General features: G+C 40.9%; 2 protein-coding genes across 6 annotated transcripts in view; both read right to left on the reverse strand.

The window, feature by feature from the left end:
- Window positions 1–10921, reverse strand: part of NR1H4 (nuclear receptor subfamily 1 group H member 4) — a 43017-nt gene extending 32096 nt beyond the window's left edge. For 2 of the 4 annotated variants that reach the window (XR_010025804.1, XM_063133734.1), the window contains exons 1-2: window positions 10819–10921; window positions 4537–4678 (exon numbers count right to left, since the gene is read on the reverse strand). Coding sequence is in view for 1 of the 4 variants with exons in the window: in XM_063133734.1 (XP_062989804.1) it covers window positions 4537–4621 (85 nt within the window). In the remaining 3 variants the exon portion in view is untranslated. Of the gene's footprint in view, window positions 1–452; window positions 511–4482; window positions 4679–10818 lie in introns of those variants that run through there. The other 2 variants (XM_063133735.1, XM_063133736.1) reach the window with 2 other exon arrangements.
- Window positions 10922–25623: 14702 nt separating this feature from the next.
- Window positions 25624–27110, reverse strand: part of SLC17A8 (solute carrier family 17 member 8) — a 30200-nt gene continuing 28713 nt past the window's right edge. For both annotated transcript variants that reach the window (XM_063133733.1, XM_063133732.1), the window contains 2 exons: window positions 26827–26954; window positions 25624–26077 (listed from right to left, as the gene is read on the reverse strand). In XM_063133733.1, coding sequence (XP_062989803.1) covers window positions 25739–26077; window positions 26827–26954 — 467 coding nt within the window. In that variant the 3' untranslated portion in view covers window positions 25624–25738. The remainder of the gene's footprint in view (window positions 26078–26826; window positions 26955–27110) is intronic.

Consider the following 27110-nt stretch of genomic DNA (forward strand, 5'->3'; position numbering starts at 1 on the left):
TCTCAGAGGGAGCACTCAGGAAAACATGGAAAAACATTAACTGACAACTCTTCAGGATTGTTTATAACATTGTTGATTACAAATAAATGTATTTTATATTACATTAAGAGGCACTTGTCTTATTGAAACAAACCAAGGGTCCAGCATTCTGTAATCCACAATGGTAAACTTATATAAATTCTTTGCTACCTAACTGAGGCCATGGCAGGATCTACACTACTACTTTAAAACAGTTTATAACAGTATTGACAACTGTTGGGTCTCAGAACACACTCCATATACAGTTTTTAAACTGTTTTCAAAGTGTCATATCCTGCTTAGTATACATCTGGCCCTGACATTCATGAGGGAGGGAGGGCAAGCTGACAACTGTTCTAACATCAGTTCTCTGTGAAAATAACTGCTAGCAGGAATAGCCCTGACTTCTTTTTATTGGTACATTTATATCCCACCTTTCTTCCATCGTTGAAGTCAAAGTGGCTACATGTGATTCTCAGGTGGTCTCTCCTCCAAGAACCAACAAGACTTAGACCTGCTTAGCTTCAGCAAAGTGACTGCCTCATGTGCCAGGTGGCTGCCCTATTTTGCCTGACACCTGCTCTGCTATTGGATTTCAGTGCTTCCAGGAAGGGATTGCTCTTTGCTGTGATGCCAGAATCCAAGGCAGCCAGAATCCAAGTAGTAATCAGGCACAGGATGATATTAACATGGATAGTTAAAAGCTGCGGGAGCCCTGCCCTCTTTTGTATCTGGTCAAGAGGGCAGGCTCCTGCAGCTTTAACTGTTGTGAGGAAGAGGGAATTTCACCAGGTGCTGCATGCATAAAATGACACCTGCAGGAATTCCCTTTTCAATACAACTGTTAAAGATACAGGGGCCCTGTCCTCCTTTTCATATGGTCACCCTAAACATGGAAGATCTCTATGTGGAAGCCTCCCCTGCCATCACTGAGAATGTAAATAACTTTATGCTTGTAAGCAGGGGAGTTGCTGGGGGTGGGCCCAGGGGAACAGTTCCTGATTTTTGTGTGTGCGTTCCATGCGTTACGTAGAGCCTGGTGCCTCACACCACTGCTGCCTCTGGGCATGATGCCGCAGCCCAGTGAAGTCTTGCTGCTGATCCTGCCCAGTGCTGCCACTGTGGTGACCAGTCACTCACTTCCCAAACCTATGTGCTTATCTAGTGGCCAGAGCTTTGAGCTGACCTCTGGTCTGCCATATAACCTTCATCCGCAGTGGGCTGGGGGCTCTACGATGGTGGCTTGCCGCAGATGGAAGGCAAATGATGGGTCGAATCTGATCCAAAAACACCAGCTGGCAGGTAAGCGCATGGGAACGCGGATAGTAACTGATTTTTCTAGTGGCAACGTTTTGAGAAGGAAAGGAGGGAATAGTGGCAATAAGAAACATCATCAGATGGAGGGGATCACGTTTCTTTACCATTGCTTCCCCCCCCCTTTCTGTCCCTTGATATTGCTTCTTTCTTCACACAGGGGAAGAAAGAGGAAGTAAACGACCACGTGACCCATTTAGTGGCCATTTTTATCGTGCCACTTTTCCTGTACACAGCAGGAAATGGTGGCACATTCTGTTTTTTAAAAATATCAGATTTAGAAGGATCTATTTTGTGACGGAAAGAAGGCAAGAAGGAGCGGGAGCCGCATGGGAGGTGGACGTCATCATCAAAAGGACCCGTGAACATCTGTAAAGTGGGGAGTTACAAGCATGTGATAAAACGCTCATCTGATGACACTCAACATCTGGGGCAGGGGAGAGTTCCAGCTATAGATGCACAAAGGCTATTCAGCCATGCAGCATTCAGCTTTCTGATGTGTGCCAGGGTTCAGCAGTAAAGCAGGACACGCTTGTGTATGATGCTCTTACACCTTGGAAAAACCATGATGCAGTTGCTATTTCAGCTGAAATTAAGGGCTGTGCGTAAAAGAGCTTCTCATGTTTGTAACAGGGTTCCATGAAAAAAACCTTGCCCTTCATATCCCTGTTCATTCATCCTTTTATAATTTCTCGTTAAATGGGGGTGGGGACTGCATTCTGTTTAGTTCTTTTCTGTCAAGCTATTTTATATTCAATATTTAGTTGCATTTGAATGTAGTTGGTTTGTATTCCTTTGATCTTGAACTTCCTTTCTAGCCTGTTCATTATCTGTGCCATGAAAACAGCCAGATGTTTAATTTTCTGCCAGATGCAGCTTGATCCCAAACAGTTAGATAACTCATCTTATGATCTTCTTTAATCATTTTTGACCTTTGAGAAATTTCTTTTCTCTCCCTCTCTACCCCACCTCTCTCTCTCAACACAACTAACAAAATGATCCAATCTTTCCAATCCCTCTCTGTAGAGCCAAGAGTATGTCAGTTTTCACAAGTTGTCCAGATATGAATGATACACTCCTTGTATATTTGTACACTGATGAAAACTAATTTTGCTCAGTATAAGAGTTGCTAAGCCTGCAGTTCTTATTCAGTTAAGGAAAAGGAGTAAATACAAAGAAGCACTGATTACATGGCCTCAGTCTGTATCATATGGATGGCCAGTCATTTGCAGTGTCTTACCATATTGTGTAGCAATATTTATCATATCTTTGCTCGGACCTGCCCAAGATAGATGAAGTGGGAAATGCCAAATACCCCCTCTCCCACAATTAAATAGATCATTGTGACTCCTAGGTTCTGTGTTCAGATTCAGGAGGTGTGTGTTGTAGGGAAGAAAGAAAAGTTGGAAGTCAGAGCTCTGAGGTCTATCTCAGCCCACCCTCCCTCCACCCAGCCAATTCTTATATCACTTGTGAGGGACACACATTTACTTTTGCCAGGTTCAAATTTGGCTGCAGATCAGGGGAGAAACAGCATTTAACAATATATGCTAAATGTTTGTTTTTTAATGGACCCCAGAACTGTTGTTGTTAAATGGATACTGTTGTTTTATGCTGTTGTTTTTATATTTTTGATGGTTTAAAATTTTGTATACTTTTTTTAAAATGTTCACTGTTTTTAACTTTTGTAAACCACCCAGAGAGCTTCGGCTATGGGGCGGTATATAAATTTAATAAATAAATAAATAAAAATCATAATAAATTATATAAATGACCAATGACCATTGGCTGCACTTAAATGACTCCCAAACTCTGTTGACTGAGATAGCTGCTTCACCCCTACGTCATAATAGGGCCGGCTCTCCTTTGCTGGCTTTCTGATCACTTGTAGAGGCATAACAAAACTGGAATAAAAGCAGCATCTTTTACAAATTGAAGAGTTCTAGACAGAGGGCACTACAGAGAAGCTGAACAATAAGTATTCCATATGTTACCTCAGGAAATTATACATAGAGTGAAAACTAGTTGTCACCCTGCTGTTGCCTGTACACACCCCACCTGTTATAATCCACTAATTAAGTGACTGTGATGTCCTGATACACTGAATGTTGGGGGTAGTAAGGCAGTGACAGATCAAATGACATATTATGTGGGAAAGTCCCATGAGAGCAACTGATGGTGGCGGGCTCAAGGGCAGCCATTTAGGTTGCCCGATTAGCCACAGAGAGGAAATTTTATAGGCATGATATGGATACAGATGAGCCACCACGCAAAAAGATTAAACCCCCTCTCTCCCCACATCATGGCCCCAATCGGAATCATCACTTTTACCCTCTCCCTCTGTGGCTTCTTTTCTGAGAAGAAAAGCACATTGGGAGAAACAATTATATATTGTTTTAACTTGGATCATGGTTTAATTTGTTTTTAACTGTGTATATTTATTGTTTTATACTGTATGTTTTTATCTGTACGCCGCTCTGAGATCTTAATGATATAGGGCGGGATATAAATGTTTTAAATAAATAAATAAATAAATAAATAAATCAGGGCCTACAGGCAGAAGAGGTGGAAGGGGACACAGTGGCCAGAGGGCCTGATGTCTGGTGAGCTGCATGATGAGAGGGCCCTGAACAGGAGCAATAAGATGCAGTCAACCATGAGGCACAGAAGGTGCTTGAACTGAAAAGAAGGGTAAAGCAGACAGCATGAGAGTCTAAAGAGCCACTGGGAGGCGGACCTAAAGTAATATTGAATTATAAAGTTAATATTATAGTACTTTTATTACTCCTTTAAAAGGAAAAAGCCTTCTGTTTTGCTAAATAATACTTGTGTCACTGAACAACACTGTTTCTGAAATTAAAAGAAAACAGAAAAGAATGAGTAAATTTAGCAATACATGCTTTTATAAAATCCAACAGCTGCTCATTAATATCTTAGTTTTGCCACAGGGTTTGTGCGAAACCATTCAATTACATACTGCCTTTAAAATGAATACAGCTGTGTTTGGGGGGAAAGCACTGGGAGACTTTCCTATAAGAGTAGTTCTTTTCTTTGGATCTTCTTGAGTTGCCTTTTAAAATGTGAGAAACTGAAATATTTCCAAATAATAGCTCAAAAAAAAGAAAGGGCAGCCAAAAGTGCAGAAATTACCAGTGTTTAGACAGCCCCCGAGTTATTTGGCTTCTAGTATAGTTTCTGATTTACCAAATAAATGAGGACCTTCAGAAAGAGAAAATCCCTCAGATGAAGGTAGATGGGAAGGTCCTACGAGGTTCATCTCCGACGCCATAAGAGTCTTCAATACAACAAGAAGTTGCAACAAGTTATATCAAATTTCGATTGAAACCTAAAAAGACAAATAAAAATGTTAGCATGTCTGCCTGCAACAGACATGTCTGCCTGCAACAGTATTCATGTCATAGGGCCTCTTCCAACCTTCTCTGTGCAATACTTCAATGTTAAGCACTGCTTCTTAATTTTGATTCATGTGAGCAGAACAGCCTTTTAAAATCAGGCACAACGTGTGTAAACTACTACCATAAAGCATGCTTCTCACCATGGTTGCATTATTTTTTCCCAAGTGCCTGCATCCACAGATGCACTATGTGAGGATAGTGTGAAGGATATTGGGGGTGTCTGAATCTGGCGTAGAGGGCTTTTCTGTATGAGGCTGTTAACCCACTGTATCTATTTTGGTTTCCTTGCAGAATTGAGATCTGAGCACTACACACAAAGAGCATTTTCTAACCTCTAGGTGGCACTGTGGTATAATGGAATAGTGGTATAATGGCATTCACTAGTGGGGAAAGTGTTTCATTTGCTTTCACAAATAATACCACATTTTTTTCTGCTCTGAAAAAACTCACAGCAAGTGCTCTTTAAAAACGGAAGCAAAACGGAAGGGTTTAAAGATCGCATAAAAAAGCCTGAGTCTGGAATGACAAGTGCACAGCAAATACCTCATGCATAAAAGTACTAAGTAGAATTTAGATAACATAATCTACATTTAACACAGTGAAAAGGTGGTGTAAATGGGAAAAATAAATGCCCATAAAATTGATTGGGTGGTGGCAAGAAATGTTGGCAACCTCTGCCAACCTCTTCAAGAAGTCTCCCATTCTCATGATGCATTCAGCTGCTATTTTGCAATATGTTTACTGTGTAAATCCATAGGGTTTGACCCGGATTAAGGCCTTAGCTAGACCTAAGGTTTATCCCGGGATCATCCTGAGGTCATCTTTGTTCATGTAAATAACACACAGGATATCCCGGGAGCAGGCAGGGACGACCCCGGGACGATCCCGGGATAAACCTTAGGTCTAGCTAAGGCCTAAGTCTGCAATTCTATGCATACTTATTTGAGAGTAAGCTCCACTGAATCCAGGTACACAGGCATAGGATTGCACTGTAAATTAGTCTTGCTGTTTAATCCCATTGAATCAATGAGGTTTAAATTAGTCTTGACTAACTTGTACCATTCGTTTCAATGGGCATAAACTTAGCATGGATCCAATAATACCAGAATTGTATTTGTTTGCTTGTAACATTTATATCCTGCATTTTTCTACAAGGAACCCAATGTAGCATAGATGATCTTCCTCTACTTTTATCCTCACCACAACCCTGTCAGTTAGGTCAGGCTGAGAGACAAAAGGCCTGTTCAGACAACACGCTAAGCCATGGTTGGGCTGCTATTTATTTATTTATTTATTTATTTATTACATTTTTATACCGCCCAATAGCCGAAGCTCTCTGGGTGGTTCACAAAAATTAAAACCACAGTAAAACACCCAACAGGTTAAAACACAATTACGAAATACAGTATAAAAAGCGCAACCAGGATAAAACCACACAGCAAAGTTGATATAAGATTAAAATACAGAGTTAAAACAGTAAAACTTAAATTTAAGTTAAAATTAAGTGTTAAAATACTGAGTGAATAAAAAGGTCTTCAGCTGGCGACGAAAGCAGTACAGTGTAGGCGCCAGGCGGACCTCTCTGGGGAGCTCGTTCCACAACCGGGGTGCCACAGCGGAGAAAGCCCTCCTCCTAGTAGCCACCTGCCTCACTTCCTTTGGCAGGGGCTCACGGAGAAGGGCCCCTGTAGATGATCTTAAGGTCCGGGTAGGTACATATGGGAGGAGGCGTTCCTTCAGATAACCTGGCCCCAAACCGTTTAGGGCTTTAAATGTCAATACCAGCACTTTGAATTGGGCCCGGACCTGGACTGTCAGCCAATGAAGCTGGAAAAGGACTGGCGTGATGTGATCTCGCCAGCCAGTCCCTGTTAATAACCTTGCTGCGCTGTTTTGCACCAGTTGAAGCTTCCGGACCGTTTTCAAAGGCAGCCCCACGTATAACGCATTGCAGTAATCCAAGCGAGAGGTTATCAGAGCATGGATAACTGTAGCTAGGCTATCTTTGTCCAGATAAGGGCGTAGTTGGTATATCAACCTAAGCTGATAAAAGGTGCTCTTTGCCACTGAGTTCACCTGTGCCTCAAGTGACAGTTCTGGATCCAAGAGCACCCCCAAACTACGGACCCGATCCTTTAGGGAGAGTGCAACCCCGTCCATTTTGTAGCAAATGGTTAGTGTGCATGTTGCTTAACCACAGTGGCTTAGCGTGTCGTCTGAACAGGGTTAATGACTAGCCCAAAGTCACCCAGGCGGGATCTACACTACTGCTTTATAATGATATTGAAGTGAACTGACAACAGTTGGAGCTCATGATGCATTCCATATACCATTTTCAAAATGCTTTCATAGTGTTATATCCTGCTTGGTGTAGATCTGGCCTCAGTGAATGAGTGGCCAAGTGGGGACTTGAACCTGGGGCCTAATCTATACCAAGCAGGATATTGCACTTTGAAAATGGTATAAAAGCGGTATATAAAAGGCAGAAGCCACATCACGCAGGATATAACAGTAAGAAAGTGGTACAAGGTGTGTGTGTCAATGTGCCCCAACAGTTGTCAATGCACTTCAATACTGCTATAAAGCAGTAGTGTGGCTCCTGCCTTTATATACCACTTTCATATGAAAGCGGTATGAAAGCGTTATGGTGTAGATTAGGCCTACATCTCCCTAGTCCCAGTTCAACATTCTAATTCTAACAACTACACCAAACTGGGTTTTTTGTTTTTGCCGATTTGATCTGATTTGTATATAATTCGATCATTATTTTTTTGGTTTTGATTTCCATGAATAGGTCATTCTCCAGGATTATCAGTTTTGTGATTAATGAAACGCCAGTCTCCCTAATTAAAATATAGTTGAAGATATCCATGCACAGATAAAATAAACAATTTATTTAAACGTGACATTCTACAAATATGTTTGACATTTACTACATTCCACTGGGGCCTCTTAAAGCTGGTAAAAAAATATGAAAATGGTCAGATTAAACTTTTTAAGAGCATGATCCCATAACTGTCTATAAATATGGTTTAGATGCACCAACTCAACCTCCTTAGCATGGTTATCTCCATTTTCCTGTCCAATACCTATGCAAACACTCTAGAATTCTGCCCTGTGGGCTTCTTTATATGAGCTGGAATATATGTCTGACATCATTCATTTTCCTGCAGAAGCAGTAGAATATCCATGATTTGATTGCTAGGAAATGAGGGTTTAAGCTGTCAATACATCTCAAGAGTGTTAACTAGAGAATACATGTATACAAACGTGTTATTGGAAGGGGTATGATTAGATTGGTTTACTTCCATCCTTGGTGAGAATGTTCAGTAGTAACTCCTAAAATTATGCTTCATTCTTTTGAAGCAGATTTCCCTGGATTTCTGCATAAAGAGCTTCTTAAGAAATTGCATTCCATGGCAGATATCTGAAAGGCTTCAAAGGAATCAACTAAATTGCAGGGCATTGATGTCTCTTCTGCCAAGACTCTTGTTCATGCACTGGTTATTTCTCGGTTGGACTACTGCAACCTTCTTCTCACTGGCCTTCCTTCTTCTCACATCAGTTCATTGGTTTCTGTTCATCACTCTGCTGCTAAGATCATCTTCTTGGCTCGCCGCTCTGACCATGTTACTCCACTTCTGAAATCTCTTCATTGGCTTCCAATTCACTTCAGAATCCAATATAAACTTCTCCTGTTGACTTACAAAGCTTTTCACTGTCTAGCTCCTTCCTATCTTTCCTCTTTCATCTCACACTATTGCCCCGCTCGTGCTCTTCGCTCCTCTAATGCCATGTTTCTCACCTGCCCAAGGGTCTCTACTTCCCTTGCTCAGCTTCGTCTGCTGCCCCTTACGCCTGGAACGCTCTTCCAGAACATTTGAGAACTACAAGTTCAATCGCAGCTTTTAAAGCTCAGCTAAAAACTTTTCTTTTTTCTAAAGATTTTAAAACTTGATTTTGTTCTGACTTTTATACTGTTAGTTTTACTCTACCCTGTGCCTGTTTGGTGCATTCTCTTCCCCTTCCTATTGTTTTATTATGATTTTATTAGAATGTAAGCCTATGCGGCAGGGTTTTGCTATTTTATTGTTTTACTCTGTACAGCACTATGTACATTGATGGCGCTATATAAATAAATAATAATAATAATAATAATAATAATAATAAATAAAGCCCTAAACAGCTTGGTTATTTGAAGTTTCATCTCCTCCCATATATCCCTGCCCAGACCCTAAGATTTTCTTCAAGGGTCCCTCTCCAGGAGTCCCTGCCAAAGGAAATCAGGTGAGTCGCTGTCAGGCAGTGGGCCTTTTCTGTTGTGGCACCCCGGTTGTGGAATGAGCTCCCTAGAGAGGTTCGCCTGGCACCTATGTCATACCAATTTGGGCACCAGGTGAAGACCTTTTATATTTTTTCAGGCATTTTAGCATTGCCGTCTTTTAACTCTGCTTATATCTGTATTTTAAATCTCTGCATTTCTGCTTGGTTTGATTCTGGTTGTATTATATCATAGTCTTAAGCTTTTATATTTTATATAGTTTTACTTTGTACTTGTGGTTTTAACTTTTGTGAACCTTCAGCTATTGGGCAGTACAGAAATATAATAAATATATAAATAAAATTAGTATAGTTATGTACAAACATATTCAGTAAGTATGCAAGGCACAATGGTTTCCAGTTATTTCCTATGTGGAAGCCCTTCAACGTTCTCATCAAATTCCAGTCAAGGACAGATATCTATATTTTTTCCTGACTAATATATTGCAATGTGTGTATGCTATATAACATATCTAATACTTCATTAGATAGTGGATTTCTACTTAGGATGTTTTATTCTAGCTGTCCCATAAGCATATCCATGATATACTAAGAATTGTAGTTCATTTATTACTCCCATGATCTTGAATTGTCATACGTGTTCTTGTTGTTAACTCTACTTTTAATTTCTGTTTTTAACCACATCAAAATAAAATAAAATTCCATGGGAAACTAAAGAATACATGATTGCAAATTTATTTTGGCATTCTAGACTATTTACATTCTCTATTCAATCTGTCCCTTTGTTAAATGTCAGCTATGTAACAGGAATGAAGCAATGCAGTTGTCAGAGCAATGTGATTGCTGCTGGGATCAACGCTTGCTTAGAGATTCATTACACACAAGACTGTGAAAGATCTTTGGGAGAAAGTAAAATAATGTAGATATTTTAAATCCAAACTTTAAGTTTCCTGTTAAAAGAATAGCTAAAAGATCTGGTAAAAAACATTTCAGTCAGGTGATGGGATTGTCAACTCAATTCATCTCAAATTCTCATTGGAGTCATTTGTGTTTAGCCATTAATACTTTTTTTTTTAATAAAAGGAAACTCATTCCAGTTTTGTCAGTGAATTAAATGCTAAAAGTTTGGACAAGTTCTTTCTTCCCCCCGCCCCAGGCATTTGTTGCCAGGTATATATTGCCCATGATACCAGTTTCTGGGCTGAGACAATTAGGTACCACAATAATATTAATAATGAAATATCCAACTTTGTTAAAACAACACATTTTATTAGCTGCGACAGATCTCGCTCTAGATCTAGATAAAGGTATATAAACAGATATGAAACATGCACCTAGATGTTTGTTATCAGTAACTGAAATGGGGAAAGTAATTACAGCAAGCCAGTTAAGAAAGTTTAGTATTTGTAAACCATTCATTGCCAGTGTAACCATTTTTAATCAAAATTGAACAACGCTGCATTCTGACAATGGATGGGAGGTGTGGGAGGGGAAACACCTCAGTTCTGCTGCAGGTATCCCCCACAGAAATCACAAAACTCAAATTCCTAATAATGACATGGTAAAACAGTAATTACCGTTGGTTTGCCTTATCGGGTGTATCCCCACCAATGTACTACTACTCAAAAGAGTACTTATTATGAGACACAACATTTTAGAAGCTTAGCCACTAGATCATTTACTCTTGTAGCTCTTCATTAAATGGATCGCTTAAATTCCTGCACTAGTCAAATACCTGTAGCATGATGAATGAAATAATATTTCAGAGGAACCAAATACTCTAACTTACGCTCAGTGTCTTCCTGCAGTCTTCTAGTAGATACTTGTTCTGTGAATTAGTAGTTATGCACTCAGTTCAAAATCCTAATGGTTTTCTGACAGGAACATTTTTGTTTTCGTTTTCTCACTTTTGCAGAAGCCTTTAGTGATAACATGCTGGCTTTAGACGTAATCCTCCTCTCTTCATTGGCTCAGCACCACAGTGGACAAAGATTACTCATTAACAATTTCTAAACAGACATGAATCTCTGGAACTTTATAAAAACTAAACAGAGCAAAACTTCTGGACAAAAGATGCTTCTTATTGTAATCTATTCAAGATTCTTATACTGCAGCAATTAAAAAGCATATTGTCAAGTATTCACTCATGCGCCTCTTAAATCGAAAGCTTGCTGACATTGCTTGCATGAGACCAATACCAAATGACATTCTGGGTACTGGAAAAGAACACTTATTTAATAGCATAACTGCAATCAAGCACCTTAACCTTCTGAAGACTTACATAATTTATCATTACAATGATATTGCTGAAAGTTGAGGCTTAACAGAAGACCCATTATAGCTAAGAATTATCATTGTCACTTAGTAAGTTGCTAGATCTTCTGAAGCTTGCCCTGGAAATCACTTTGCTAACAAGCCTAAACTCCTTAGAGGGCTTTGTAACCAAGGGCCATAGGGTGAAAACCTGGTTAGTGTGGTGCCATTGTCCTCTGAGCCAAGCAACACTTAAGCCAGCATCTGGGACTGGAACTCATACCTGGCCCAGGATAGTTTTTACGCAGGAATCTCCCCTTCTATGTTTCACATCCTGCTTTATCCATGTCTCTTACCAACATGATGCTTCTGTGCAGTTTCCATAAGTCTGTTTATCACCTTCAGAGTCACATCATATTTGTAGGTTATCATGTCCATATCACAGACAAGATTTCTCAAAATACCAATAAGAAAAGTGAATCATCGGCTAGCATTGTAGCAAGGAGTGCAAGTACTTAGTACTTAAATGCAGTGGTCCTGAGAAGTGCTTTCAGGTAAGGATACCTTATTTCTTATTTTGTTTGATGGTTCATTTCTCAAATTTAACTCTTTAAAAACCAAATTAGGACATTCCAGTAAAGGGTTTACTTTGTGTATTAGCTAATCTGTTTAGATATGACAGAGTTGTGGAAACAGTAGTGACTCCATTAGTGAAGTAGAAGATAGAAAGCTGCCTTATGCCAAGTGAGACCACTGATCAGCCCAGCACACTGATCAATGGTCTCACTTGGCATAATGACTGCTGCCAGGGTTTCAGGCAGGATATGACCTGGAGATGTCAGGAACTGAACCTGGGCTTTCTGCATACAAAGCATGTGCTCTGTCACTGAGCTAGGCTGAACAAAGTATTTGCTCTGAATGAAGAATGGGCGAATCCATCTGTATCCAGTCCTTGCCAATTTCACCTATATTTGGTCTTAAATCCATTCCATCCAATGTCCGCATTAGTCTGCAATTTTTTTAAAACACACAAATGCATTCATTTTTGTAAGGCATTTCCCCTAAGACACACATTTTTGTACACCATTTTTTTTACCTGTGAGCAGCATCACAAAATATGGTGACTGTCTAACTATATGTTTAAAATCTCAACACACAGTAGAAGGCTTTTGAGTTGTTGTTTTTTACTTGTATAAAGTCTTTGGTTTATTATTATTAGGTTATTATTGAATCCTTAAGACATTCTGCAGGCACAACAAAAATAAGTCCATTCAGCCACGTAATTACTTCCATGAATCCTTTCCTTCCTATGATCCAGTGCAATATTATATCTTAGAATATGTTATCATCAACCTCATAGTTAAAAAGCTCTCCCCAGTCTAGATTTCCCCATCTTTTCAGAACTGGCAATGCATTGTTAATTTGAGATTTTAAAAGGTAAGGGGCCATGTCCCATAGCATCCATCAGCAGAGCAGATTTCCCCCTCCCCCTTTATCACCCCTCCCAAATTCTGCTTTGGAAGGTTGGGAGACGGAGAGTCTCCAAAGCAGCCTTTAGGACGCATTGGCGCATGGAGTGCAGGGAGGAAGAAGGAAAAGCACAATTGGAAGTCCTCTCACTCAGCATTGGATTTTATGAAATCCTATTTCTTTTTATTGTGGCTCTGACCATATATATGGACCCTTGCTATGGCAGTGGGAGGCCTTTTTGTCCTGTTGTCCTATTACAGCCATTTCCAATACAAATAAATGTAATGGCAAAATTGTCCATGATCTAGCTTCATCAGCTTTTGCTCTAATCAATTCCACTTCTATGGGGAATCTTTTAAATAAAATATATATATAAGTGGGGATAGATAGGGATGGAGGAAACTGGTGAGAAAGATAAGTAGCATTACGTATGTTCCCACCCTTGGAAATAGCTAAAATAATTGTTTGTGGTATATGAATAAGTATGCATCCATATACTAGGAAAAAACTTTTTAAATGGTTTCTGAAACAGCTATGATGATTTTGTGTGTGTGTATGTGTGTAAGGGCACAATGCATAATATACAATGCACTGTCATTGCCATGAAAAACTTACATAAGAACATAGGAAGCTGCCTTATACTGAGTCAGACCACTGGTCCATCTAGCCCAGTATTGTCGACACTGACTGGCAGCAGTGGCTCTCCAGTTTTTCAGGTGATATTTTTTTCTTTGCCCAACCTGGAAAAGTCGGGGATCGAGCCTGGGACCTTCTGGATGCAAAGCATATAATAATAATAATAATAATAATAATAATAATAATAATAATAATTTCTTATCCACCTCTCCACTTGGATCGAGGCGGGGAACAACAGTAATATACACATTAAAAACTGATTAAAACATAGCACACATGATTAAAACATCCTTAAAAAATCCTAAAAACATTCTAACATTTGTTCTATCACATCGAGCTATCACCCCTCTCATAGCCCTTTCCAAAACATATTCATGTCTAATGCACATCCTTTTTCTAGGAGCTAGTTTTGATTTTTATGAGGATGCCAAAACTAGTATGACCAGCAAGCATATAAAGTCACAAAAATCTTGGGCAATGCCTGCTCCACAATTCCACACTGCAGCCTCTCAAAAGCTCCCACTTTTACACAACTTCAGATGAGCTAGCTGATACATTAACCTGGGCACTTGAGTTGGGACAGTTATCAGTCTCCTTCTCTTCCTCATGCTCTTCTGTTATGATTTATTAATTCATGGAACAGTGAACAAAAGTTATTAGCTGCATCATTGATAAGAAGGACTTTCTGAAATCTTTTCTAAAGATTGAGCATCAATGAAAATATCACTGTACAACATTCTCATGAAGAAAGGGCATTCTTTTTCTTTTCTTTTTTTGAATAATACACAAATTACTGCCAACTAACAACAAATATTATTGAACATAATCTTTATAGATAAAGCTACTTCCTCAGAAATTTATACGTGACAAGATTTGAAAAGCTTCAGACAGTTTATAACCACTAGCATTCTGTTAATTTGATGTGTGTGTGTTTGTGTGTATACACTTTATACACGCACACACATTAGCAAACAGACCCAGCTTCTCACAGGTTGGAAGAGCCCATAGCTTGAAACAGCAAAGCCTCCAAGCAAACTTATCCAGCTGCCCGAGTTGGACACGTTTTTCCCACCCCACCTGAATGAACCCATTCCCCTAGCACTCCAAGGTACAACCCTTGCCATCAAGGAATTGCCCGGAGCCGGGCCAAACTGTGGCAACAGGCCACATGTTCCGCGGTCTCAAGCTCAGCCCGAGACTGCGGAAAAAGCAGGCCAAAAGTGGAGGGCTCTATCCTGGGGCAAGGGAGGGATGATCCCTCCCTGATCCCGGGATCCCCTGTGCATCATGTGGACGCACAGGGACTATCCTGGGGTTCGCCCCATGATAAAGCCTGGCCAAAGTCTCTGTTGGGATAGATGCTAAGGAAAACCAAAACAACTTGCCAAAAAGGCATTTTTATTGGACTCAGCCATTCTCCCCTCATTTCAAGTCTCCTTTTGCTTCTTCACTCACTCCAAGGTCCCCTTTCACTCTATTCTTCCCTTTTGCAAAAGATTGAACTGAGTCCTTATTTAGTTTCTTTCGTGCTTCTACAAACACCCCAGTTCTCATCAAACTATTCCCTTTTCTGGAAAGACATTCTGATTGGCTGGCTTCATTCAGACTGCACCACAGAACTATCTGGAAATATTAATTAAAATGTATGTGTGTGGAAGCATTGTGGAAGTTATATAGTGGCAACATGAAAAAAAGAAATGCAACATAAAACCTCTTTTTAAGGCGATACTGTATATGCTTATTTTGTCAGTTTAATCATTGGCTAAACATTGCTTCATCTCTTTAGTACTTAGGCCTGTAAAGTCAACAGATAATAATGTGAAATAAATAAAACCTTTGTCACCCACTGCTGCATAAGATTTTTACGTAATTCTCCTAAATATGGGAAACCTTTGAACAGCCTTCCAGTAATATGCGCTGTATTGTGAAGAAGCTAATCAAGTCTGATTTGGAATGTTGCTGAAACTTCCAGGAATTAACCAGATATTTTAGTCTCTTCTAGAAGGGACGTGCTTCATTTCCACACTACGTCCTGCTTCTTGATTCCACACAGCACCTTCTTTCCAGTTTTGATAGATGTGTGCTGTTATCTTTGTTTGTTCCTGTTTTGTTCGATTAATTTCAGTACTATTTCTATTGTGTATTGCCTTGCTGTCTCTATCTATTCAGTTCAAACCTTTTGTTATATGTTCTTTTCCTTCATGTGTTTCTTCATAAGTACTTCTTCACATATTCTGTACTTAACTAATGCAATTTGCTACCAGACAATGTGCAGATGTCGACTACCTTAGGACCAAACTTGATATGACATTTGTAATTCAGTGCTGCGTGGTGATTTTTGTTAAAACAATAACCAGTGGAAGGGACCCCAAGTCAGATCAGGACTGTACCATGGAGAATGGAGGTTTTAACCCTCCCCCCACTGCTGACCCAATCAGAATCACCTACCATCATGTCTTCTATTTAAAATAGTGCAAAGCTCCAATTGGCTCAAATAAGAACTTTCCTCCTACTGAGAATAATAGGTAAAGACAGGGTCAATTCTCAATGGAACTACAGAGGAGGCAAAGGGTTACACCGAAAGGAGGTAGTTTGGTGCCTGTGGGACACCTTTCTTGGTGTCTGCCAAGATGCTGTACCCCTCCCAGTTTGTTTGTTTTTTAAAATATCAGCATGTTTTCTTACCGGCTGGGATGGCTGTTGGTGTTTCTGTTGGTGCTGAATATTGTGAGTTCAAAGGAATTATTTAGTGAGTTGGGGTTCAAAGTCCGCCTCTGCCTTGTAGTCAGTCTTTGGGGCAGCCTTTCCCTCCTGTGGTAGCCATTTTGTGGTAGTGCCTAGAACAAATTGCCAAATGTATCCATGGCCCCCAAAGGTTGCCTGTCACTGGAGTTCCAGCCTCCCTTTTTCCCACCATGCTGCTGTCCTGATCTGACTTGAGAGGGGGCTCTTTTGGCTGTTGAACAAAAATTAGCCACATGATGCTGAACTATGAGATACATATTTTGGTTTGGCCCATAGGTGGCTTTTTGAAAAGAGTAGATACATTCCTGGGGGAAAGGTCTGTTTTTATTAGCAATGACAGCTAAATACTCCTCCATTTACCAAGGCAGTATATCTCTGACTACCTATTAGTGGGGGCAAATAACAGAGTACAGAATTCTCCCTTCACACACACACATGCCCTGCTTATGAGCTCTCAGAGATATCTGGATGGGCATTCTTAGAAACAGAATGCCAAATTAGATGGCACTGCTATATCAAACCAAAGTCTATTTTTAGCGTTTCAGAAATTTAATTTGAAAAGTGAATAAATAAATACATCTTTTGTCTCTGTCATACACTTTTATTCTAGCATTTTTTAAAAAACCTTGATCAAGAAATCAAACGTTAAATGTTATGTAATGCTTTTAGAAGGCATAGTGTTTTACACAGTACCAGAGAAAAAAGTTGTTTTCTTCTTTCATTTTTAGATGGTGCATGTATATATATATATATATATATATATTGCAGAAAGTACCATCCGAAAAGAAGGCGTCTTGCAATATGGTGCCCATTATCTGTAGTTTTTATAAGTTCTTACATTAAAAATATTGAACATTTTTTAAAAAACACAACTTTCCCGATCAATCAGACGTATCCTTTCAGAAAATTAAAAAAGATTTTACCCAATTCATCTAACTCTAGAATCACTAACATGGTGCCCCTGGGCACCAATCTGCCTGCAGACATCTCTGTTGGCACCTGTCAGGCTTTTTGCTCCTTCTGATTTTTATTTTATTTAAAACAACAACAACAACAACAACAACGAGCCAGCATGCTGCAAAGCAAAGTCTCAGCTTCCAACACCATCTTTATTTCCAGGATTGACTCTAAGACCTGCATCACTGAGCTTCAACAGTTTGCCTTCTCTGAAATGCATGTTGCAGCATAAAACTGTGGGTTCAAATCAGTGATTTTCGCCATGGCTAGACCAGGCCTATATCCTGGGATTGTCCCGGGATCATCCCTGTGCATCCAAATGACACACAGGGGATCCCGGGAGCAGGTAGGGATGACCCCTCCATTTGCCTGGAATAATCCTTAGGTCTAACTAAGGCCCTAGTGTTGTAGGGTTCATATCCCATCTCTGCCTTGTGTTTGGGTTTTGGCAAGTGAATTTTTGGGCAAGTGGATTTTCTTTTAGTTTCATAGAATCATAGAATCATAGAATAGCAGAGTTGGAAGGGGCCTACAAGGTCATCGAGTCCAACCCCCTGCTCAATGCAGGAATCCACCCTAAAGCATCCCTGACAGATGCTTGTCCAGCTGCCTCTTGAATGCCTCTAGTGTGGGAGAGCCCACAACCTCCCTAGGTAACTGATTCCATTGTTGTACTGCTCTAACAGTCAGAAAGTTTTTCCTGATGTCCAGCCGGAATCTGGCTTCCTTTAACTTGAGCCCGTTATTCCGTGTCCTGCACTCTGGGAGGATCGAGAAGAGATCCTGGCCCTCCTCTGTGTGACAACCTTTTAAGTATTTGAAGAGTGCTATCATGTCTCCCCTCAATCTTCTCTTCTCCAGGCTAAACATGCCCAGTTCTTTCAGTCTCTCTTCATAGGGCTTTGTTTCCAGACCCCTGATCATCCTGGTTGCCCTCCTCTGAACACGCTCCAGCTTGTCTGCATCCTTCTTGAATTGTGGAGCCCAGAACTGGACGCAACACTCTAGATGAGGCCTAACCAGGGCCGAATAGAGAGGAACCAGTACCTCACGTGATTTGGAAGCTATACTTCTATTAATGCAGCCCAAAATAGCATTTGCCTTTCTTGCAGCCATATCGCACTGCTGGCTCATATTCAGCTTGCGATCTACAACAATTCCAAGATCCTTCTCGTTTGCCTTCTGGGAAATGGGTTTTTTCTGACCAGCCACACTCACCGTAGCAGCCATTTTGTAAATGGCAAGCCCCTCCCATGGCATCCCTTTTGAGAGAGTGCCCACAACACTCCAACATTCCAAGTGTATCTAATGATCCAAAGAAATTGGGGACCCCTCATCTAACAGATTAAATAATTAAAAGTTGTTGCCCTGGTTATTTTAGAAGTATTTGAAGACTGGGGCGGGTTCAGTGCAAGGTTTGTGTAAGTTTTTACGATGCTTCTTTGAGTACGGTGGGAAGAGCTGACTACCTAAGCAGGCACAACACAAACTTTCCCAGTGCATTTTTTCACCTCTCCCTCCTTGACAATGGACATCTCTCCCACCCCCTACTCCTCTGTCTGTTACTCCCATACCACAAGAGGGGAGGTGGAAACACATCCAGTGGGACATTGTCATCAGTACTGGTGGTCAGGGTTCCTTTTAGAAGATCCATATTTGTCACTTAATGAGGGATCATCACAGCTTACTAATAAAATAATGTCTCACATCATTCACAATGCAGCTTTATTGAAGGCCATGTAACAATAAAACTAAAATTGCCATCAATTATTGTGCAATGATAAAGAAGTGTCAGTACTTTAGATTCTTTAACTGATAACAGTATCACGAGACTAGTCATTAAGCAATTGGCCTTTTAAGTTCAAAGATGTTTGCACTCTTCAGTCCATATGGATTTTCTGAAACACTTACTGATTTTCACCTCATATTCCAGAGAGGGTCAAATCAGCCCTCTGCCTTTTATGTTGATATGTTCTTTAATCCATCTGCCTCTCTTCTCCCTAATTTCTTCCCCACGGGCAAGATGCGCTGCCTTGGGAACCTGTTTGATCATCAAGAACTGCTCTGTCTCTCATTGCTCTTCCGGAATTCCCCATCTGACTATTACCTTATCTCTTTCAACACTGTACTCAGTCCACCTTCACCACACATTGCCTCTTGCTCCTTCCATGGCATAATACCCTTGATGCAGTCATAGGCATGCATAGCACATTTCATTAGAGTGTGCACCCAGGTAATTTTATTTTTAATTTTTTTAAAGGCCAACATTTATTGAATATGTTCAATATTTATTGAACATTTCTCGCCTGCCCAAGGGCCTCTACTTCCCTTGCTCGGCTTCGTCCATTTTCGTCTGCTGCCCCTTACGCCTGGAACGCTCTTCCAGAACATTTGAGAACTACAAGTTCAACCACAGCTTTTAAAGCTCAACTAAAAACTTTTCTTTTTCCTAAAGCTTTTAAAACTTGATGTTGTGCAGACTTCTACTGTTACTTTCTACTGTTAGTTTTTCCCTACCCTGTGCCTGCTTACCCTTCCCTGTACCTGTTTGCATTCTCTTCCCCTCCTTATTGTTTTACTATGATTTTATTAGATTGTAAGCCTATGCGGCAGGGTCTTGCTATTTACTGTTTTACTCTGTACAGCACCATGTACATTGATGGTGCTATATAAATAATAATAATAATAATAATAATAATAATAATAATAATAATATGCAATCATAAAGGACATTATTTTTATTCATTTATTTATTAAACCCTGTCGTCATTGAAGTCCTACTCTGCGATCAGCTTGCCTGGCTGCGGGAGGGCTGTTGTAGGTGTGTGTGGGGAATGAGGAGATGCTCCTCAAGCCCCAGCATTGGTGGGGCTTTGTAGTGATACTAGCCAGAGAAGGGGCTTATGAAGTGATATTAGCCTTTGGTGCACTGCCTCCTGGCGTCTTTGAAGTGTGGCTTGTGGTAGAAAGGCTCCCAGAAAAGCGATTCCTTTTCGTTCCTTCTGCCTGGAGCAACAGTGCACTGTCAGGGGCGGCAGCAGCGGAGCAGCCGGAGGAGAGTTCCCATTGCATCTAGATCCTTACTCAATGGCCCTCTCCATTTGGAGCTTATTGCTTGAGACATTAGGGTGTGCCTGGGCATACCTGGCACACCCCTTGCACATGCCTATGGATGCAGTAGCTTAATCAGAAGTATTGTCCTCTCTCCTCTCTCCTCTTGCTTCTGCACACTCCTTAGATTGTGCAGTTTCCACCTTCACCTCATGCCTATCCTTAGTTGTTTGCCCACTCTCTCAATTGACGATTCCTTATTCTTATCCTCAGCTCTGGCACATTACCTTAATTTTTTTATCTTAATTCATGCTCTCATTCAGCTGGGGGAGGACAAAAGCATACTTGTGACTTATGAGTCCAAGCAGAAATGTGCAACCAAGCAGCCCTGCACGCCCCATCTCCCCTCATGGCCAGAAGCAGCAGAGCAGTGTTCACCATGCCTCACGATGGAATGTTATCAAAGTGTACTTTATTAATTGTGTACTGCTTGTGTGCATGGCACAACCCTAAAACACACAAACATACAAGTACAAGAAGACACTTGTAACTTTGAAGGCAAGTGCTGTTGGGAAGGCTCAACTTAGAGGAAGGAGAGGTACAGTACGTCAAACCGTTAAGGGGAATAATAGCATTGGAGGAAAAAGCTTGAACAGAACAGGCAGCAATATTTCAAAGAGGATTTCAAAAGAAACAGCTTCTTCTTTTTCCGATTTTTAAGTTAAAGAACAGACACACACACACCTGCCTTGAATGGACGTAAATGAATATTTGAAGGAACAAGTAAAAGAAAAGGCTTTTTAAAAAAGAATTTCTTAAGATTTTTGGATGCGTACACACTGGGAGTGGAGCAGTTCAAATGAACAAAGCATTAAAGACAGCCAAACGAAAAAACAGGACTCTCTCTCCTAAATAAATTCAATTTGCAATAAACACTAAACAAATGGTATCTTTGCACTCTCTCTCTCTCTGACCAAAACGAAAGCTGCCAGACTGCCAATGAGCGTGGGAAAATGATTAGCATTCCCTCCCCTGAACACTGCGATTGGAGGAGAACATGGTCACAGACAGCACTGTGGCAATTCCTAATTGGTTAGCCACAAATGTCAGTATCAATTATCAAAACTACCCCATTCCATCACCCCATGTTTCTTATTGGGAGGTTTTCAATTAGCCACACCACACACACAAAATGGTTGAATAATTTCAGAGATGTTAGACGCTCCGATTGGGCCATCTCCACTCTGAAATTATTTGATGGGTTTAGAAGCAGCCCATCTCCACTCTGGAAGTTTGAATGCTCCACAGATGTTCGCGGTTACCAGATAATTCTGGGGTGGAGAGAACACCCCTATTATTTATGGACAAAGTTTGCCTATTCGGAAATTAATAAATCTTCATTACAAATTATTATTGATGGTGAAAAATGTAGTTTCAAAGCATGCATTTTACTGAAAAACTAGCCAAAGAATTATAACTATGTTTCTAGTAATGATGTTCCAAGTTTTTCATGTGTAATCTGGAAGATAAAGAATTTTAAAAACACCATATGCTGAATAATATAAACATTTCAGGGAAGAGGAAGCAGAAATCTTGTGATTAATGAAAAACAGAGCAGATTTTCCTTGCCAGGACTAAGCCTTATTATCAGCTCAAAAATGAAAAATAATTAGTTTTGTGATATTATTCTATTCTTTTTAAGAAGGGGAAAACTTCTTTTCAAACTTTTATTTATCAATAATATTGCCCAGTAATTTTAAATATCCAAGTAGTACTATGACATTTTATGCATATGGGGCTATTAGTGTACTACCCTCATCTTGTTTGTCCTTGCGAAATAGGACTATAAACCCTATGAGATAGTTCCCTTTTTACAGGTGGAAAATTGAGGATAAAATATAGATATTTGCCCCAAGCCAGTCAGAAAGTTCATGTGTGAATTGGCGGACCAAAATCACACAGCCTCTCTACATTAAGCAAAAAACCCTGCATCCTTACTGGGGTTTTCTGCTTTTGGTTTCTTTGTGAGATTACAGTGGGCTCCTTTACATGCTGGACATGTGGTTTGAATTGAGGGATGGAGGTAGCACCACTATCCCTCCCTGGCATGTGTGCAAAGGAGTGGGTGGTAGAAGGGGAGTCTTGTTTTTGTCACTCAACTTCTTTTTCCTCGCAACCCCAAGAAATCTTGGGAGGGGCCATAGCTCAGTATGATAAAGCACATGCTTGGCACTCAGAAGGTCGCTGGTTGATTCCTGGCTTCTCCAGGTAGGGCAAGGAAAGAATTCTGCCTGAAACCCTGGAGAGCCATTGCTGCCAGTCAGGGCCAACAATACTGGGCTAGCTGGACCAATGGTCTGATTCAGTATAAGGCAGCTTCTTATGTTCCTATGTTCCTAATCTACAATTCCCATTCCCCCAAGCCCAAATGGACCATAAATATAGGTATGTGAGCTGGAAGCTCTGTCCTAGCCATTGCATAACTCTCTTGGATCTGGTGGGGGGGGAACAGCCAACTAGGATGGGGCAAAGCAGTCGACCAGGCAGGTGGGCTATGGCATTTCTTATGACAAATGCTTACTTGCTCTCACTAGTTCTAGATGGACTGACTCAGGGCCTTGCTAGACCCTGCTGGATAAGCCGGCAGGGAGGCGGGGCGACGGTGCGCTAACTTTAGCGCGCGCCACCCCGCCTCCTAGACGGCCGACGCGCAGGGACTGCGGAAACCCTGTAGCGTCGGCCATTTTGTTGTTGTTGAAGGGGCCACGTGCGCCCCGAAGACTCCGGAGAAGGTAGGGTTTTTTTTTAATTAAGCCCCCCCATCCGCTCCTGATCCCCTCCCATGCCTCCTACCCACTCTTTCCCTGCCCTCCCTCCCCGTCCCCATCCCCCGTGTCGCCCTCCGCCCTCCCTCGCCGTCCCCTGTGTCGCCCTCTGCCCTCCCTCGCCGTCCCGTGTCGCCCTCTGCCCTCCCTCGCCGTCTCCTGTGTCGCCCTCCGCCCCCCCTCGCCGTCCCCTGTGTCACCCTCTGCCCTCCCCCTCTCCTGCCGGTCCGGCCTTCCCCCCCTATCTCCCCCCACCCCGGGATCCCCCCGGCCGCAAGTAGCCGCAAAAAGCCATGGACCTTGCTAGATGTTCTGCAGCCCCGGCCTCAGGCCGGGGCTGCGGAAAAGGCGCGCCATAAGCGACTTCGCTTATGGCGCATTAAGGGAGGCTTTAGTGTGCCTTGACCCCGGATTCCCGTGCGTCGTCTGGACGCACAGCAGGGAAAACGGGCCTCATAGCGCGCTAAGGCCTCGTCTAGCAAGGCCCTCAGTGTAGCTTGGGCTTGTTCCAGGGGGTGGTGGGAGTCACCAGACCTACTATGCACTCCCCATAACTGCGATCAAGAAATATGCTCAAGCATTTAGACAGGGAACATGTGGCTTGAATCAAGGAAAGTCTTTCCTTGACATGTTCATAATGCATTATAGTGCTACACCGGCATTACAGACTCAATAAGAATCACAATGTACCAAAATGATTTCATTTGAATTTTTACTGAGATAGTAATAATGTGAAAACAAGTCTATCATTCACTGAAATTCTTCAAATGGAAAACATTCAGAGCCTTTCAAAGCCACTAGTGATTTAAAGGTGATATAGCATGCTTTCCATGTAGTTGTCATAGATTGTGGGTGAAGGTATAGAAAGCCTTTTCTGTAATATCAAGTATTATTGGGTGTAAAGAAATTATTGTAAGAGCTTTAATGATCAGCACATTCTCTTTTTAAATAATAAATTCTTACTTCCCAAAATACATTACATTGGATAAGCAGAACCCAGCCTAATGGGATAATCTGTTCAAGCCATATTGAAATGAATGATCGCTGAACAAGATGACATCAGTTCCCTTGAACAAAGGGATAATTTTAATGCAATGCTGATGGAGTTTTCACACATTCCCATTAGTCTGGGCCCTTAGTTTACAAGCAAGCATATAACAGCAGAGTTCAAATGCAAAGAACACCTTTGGGGCCCAAATACTAGACATCCTCAAATTCCATGATTCCATTCCATTGTCGCAAGACCTAAATACTAGACATCCTCAACCTAAACAGTCTGGAATCAAACTATCTTAAGGATGGTAGCCTTACCCAGGTCAACATAAGAAGCACTGTTCTGTATTCAACCACCTTCTGAAATCTGGGGGGTGACAGTGGAGGCTGGTAGGTCCTATTTCAGTGGGGCAGTGAATCCGCTCTGGGTTTCAGTTAAAACTGGTCAGAACTCTAAAAGAGTTATTCAAAATGGGTTCAGCACCTTAGATAACTCTTTTCAGTTCTGACTGAAATCCAAAGTTGATTCACTGTCCCACTGAAATAGGAGCCACCAGCCTCCACTGCTGGGTGGTCATACAACAGGGACTTTTCAGCCATGGCAACCATGAAATGCTTTATCAAGGAACACTTTCCAGAGGGTAGTTGTGTTAGCCTAGTGCTGCAAAACAGTAAGAAGTCTCATGGCACCTTAAAGATCAACACTTTTATTCTTTCTCAAGCACCTGAAGTGAGCTATAGTCCATGAAAGCGTATGCCAGAATAAATCTGTTAATCTTTAAGGTGCCACAAGATTCCTTGTTATTTTATCTAGAAAGTCCTGCCAAGAGAGCACCCATCATTGCTCTCCTTTCAGTGGCTGGTGAAAACCTGACTATTTGAAAGGCCTTTTGGGTTGAGCAGAGAACGACTATTGCTTAGAGTGTTGACTGAGAAGTAGATTCTTGAGCAATTGTTCTTTCTGCTGCATTGTTCCTTATTTTTTTAGCTGTATTTTAAAATTATACCAAATTATTTTACTTTGATTTTGTATTGTTAGCCAACTTGTGGTATTTGGCTATTGGGCAGTATAGAAAAGCAATACAATAAATAAATGAATAAATAAATACATATTTTGACAGAAAGGTGGTATATGAATATTTGATAAATAAACCTGTACATCCAGAACTATGGATAAATAGCATAAACATGATTATAATATGTGTACATATTTTGAGGTACTCTCCAAGAAGAAACCCAAGCATGGGGATGTTCCCCACAGCTAGCAATTCAAAGTTGAGACGTGACAAAAATGTTCAGTGGGATTACTAAAACTGTACCTAATTAATGGCTTCATTTATAACAATCTAGTCTCTGGACAAACGTTGCATTATGCCTCCTCCACAATACATTCTCTATTGCACGATAATTTGGGGATGAACATAGCAGAAATGTCTGCTTAAAGGGGTGCAGGGCCATGATGTGGAAGCCAAGATGATGATTATTATACTGCTACAGAGTTAATGTAATACAGAACCACATTGGCGTTAGTGAAAATCCACATGATATAAAAGACTGTGGCCATCAGACAGATCTGAGTTCAAGGGTTTAACATCAGGAAACCAACACCCCAATTTTGTTTTTATTAAACCATTTGTTGTATTACAAGTTGAAAATGACTATGTCTCACAGGTAGCCATTTGGCATGATTATCCACAAAAATTACAACTAAATAAATGTAGATACTGCTTGGTTTTGTACAGGGATGGTAATGGTCACACAAATGATACACTGTCAGATTCAGGATGAATCTTGAAAGTTCCCATTTTCGTGCTGGTAGGACATGTGTTCTTCTACATCTTGCATCACTCCCTTTTGCTTTTGCAACCCTTTCCTTCGTGCTTCATCGTTTTGAATGGTAGCACCATATGTTTTCTTCGGGCTAACAAAATTATCATTGTTCAGTTCAGTCTCTTCAGCCAGTTCGTCTTGGTCAATTATTCCACATTTCTCCTCATTCATGGTTTCTGGATCAGCCCATTCCTGCTTCTCACCAGAAGCAAAGATGGCATAAAATATCACTCCACTATAGTGAACCAGGGCAGCGATTAGGAAGACATTTTGCCATTCTTCACGAGACTATAGGAATGACATGGGACAAATTATGGTATAGGCAATAAGGAAGACAAATATCCACATTAGATCAGAAGTGAAAGAACTGAACTGACTGCAGTCCATTCTGATTTCTGTTTTTTTGTTTTTTTAAGAATATTTTTCTTCTCTGTACCAAAATGCATAGCAAATTCTTTCTATCTAGCATATTCCATCAAAGTTATCACTCAAACATGCATTGCTATATTAATAGATTAGCAACTTGTGCAGGGCCAGCACCAGGTTTGAGTGGGTCCTCAGCATACTTCTGCTGATGCCCCACCCCCAAATGCTGATCTAGGGCCAGCACTTGCCCATGACAGTGCTGCAGAAACCATGAGTCCCTGCAAGGGTGCTGGATTCTGATGCCTGATCCTATGGAAGGCAAGTCTCTTTTCAAGGGTCCCCAGTGTAAGCTCTTCTCACAGATATCTGCACAGAAAAGTTCACAGAATTTTCTTTATTACTCTTGGACAATTTTCTATTAGCAGAATGTGTCAGTGAAAATCGGAAAAGAGTGCATTTCCCTTATTTACCCTTTTAGAACAAGAAGACTATCTTGTATTTATTTCTTCACCAATGCCAAATTCCATGTGCTAAAATAAAGACTCAGCCCTCAAGCATTCAAAATGACTAGGAATTGGTTTGGCATTGGCAAAGATAATGATCTTTCAAAAGAATTATAATCTGCAATGCATTTGAGTGTCTTTCAAGGAAAAAGAAATCTAACACCTTACCTTATGTTTAGTCATTGCACCAACAATAAGGGGGCACACCATTCCTGACAATGTCCCTACTCCATTGGAGATGCCCATGAGGATGCTGGCATACCGGGGTGCAATATCTAAATGGTTGACATTAAATCCTGTAACGCATAAAATTGGTTCAGAACATGCATCCTGCAGGGCTAGTCATCATAGTGAAAGTGAATCAAGCAGACGAAAATGCAGAGGAAATACAAAGGGACGTAGGAAATTCCAGAAAGCAAGGCCAGATCTACACCAAGCAGGATATAACGCTT

The sequence above is a fragment of the Elgaria multicarinata genome, chromosome 9 (assembly GCF_023053635.1).
Source record: "Elgaria multicarinata webbii isolate HBS135686 ecotype San Diego chromosome 9, rElgMul1.1.pri, whole genome shotgun sequence".
In the NCBI taxonomy this organism is placed as follows: domain Eukaryota; kingdom Metazoa; phylum Chordata; class Lepidosauria; order Squamata; family Anguidae; genus Elgaria; species Elgaria multicarinata.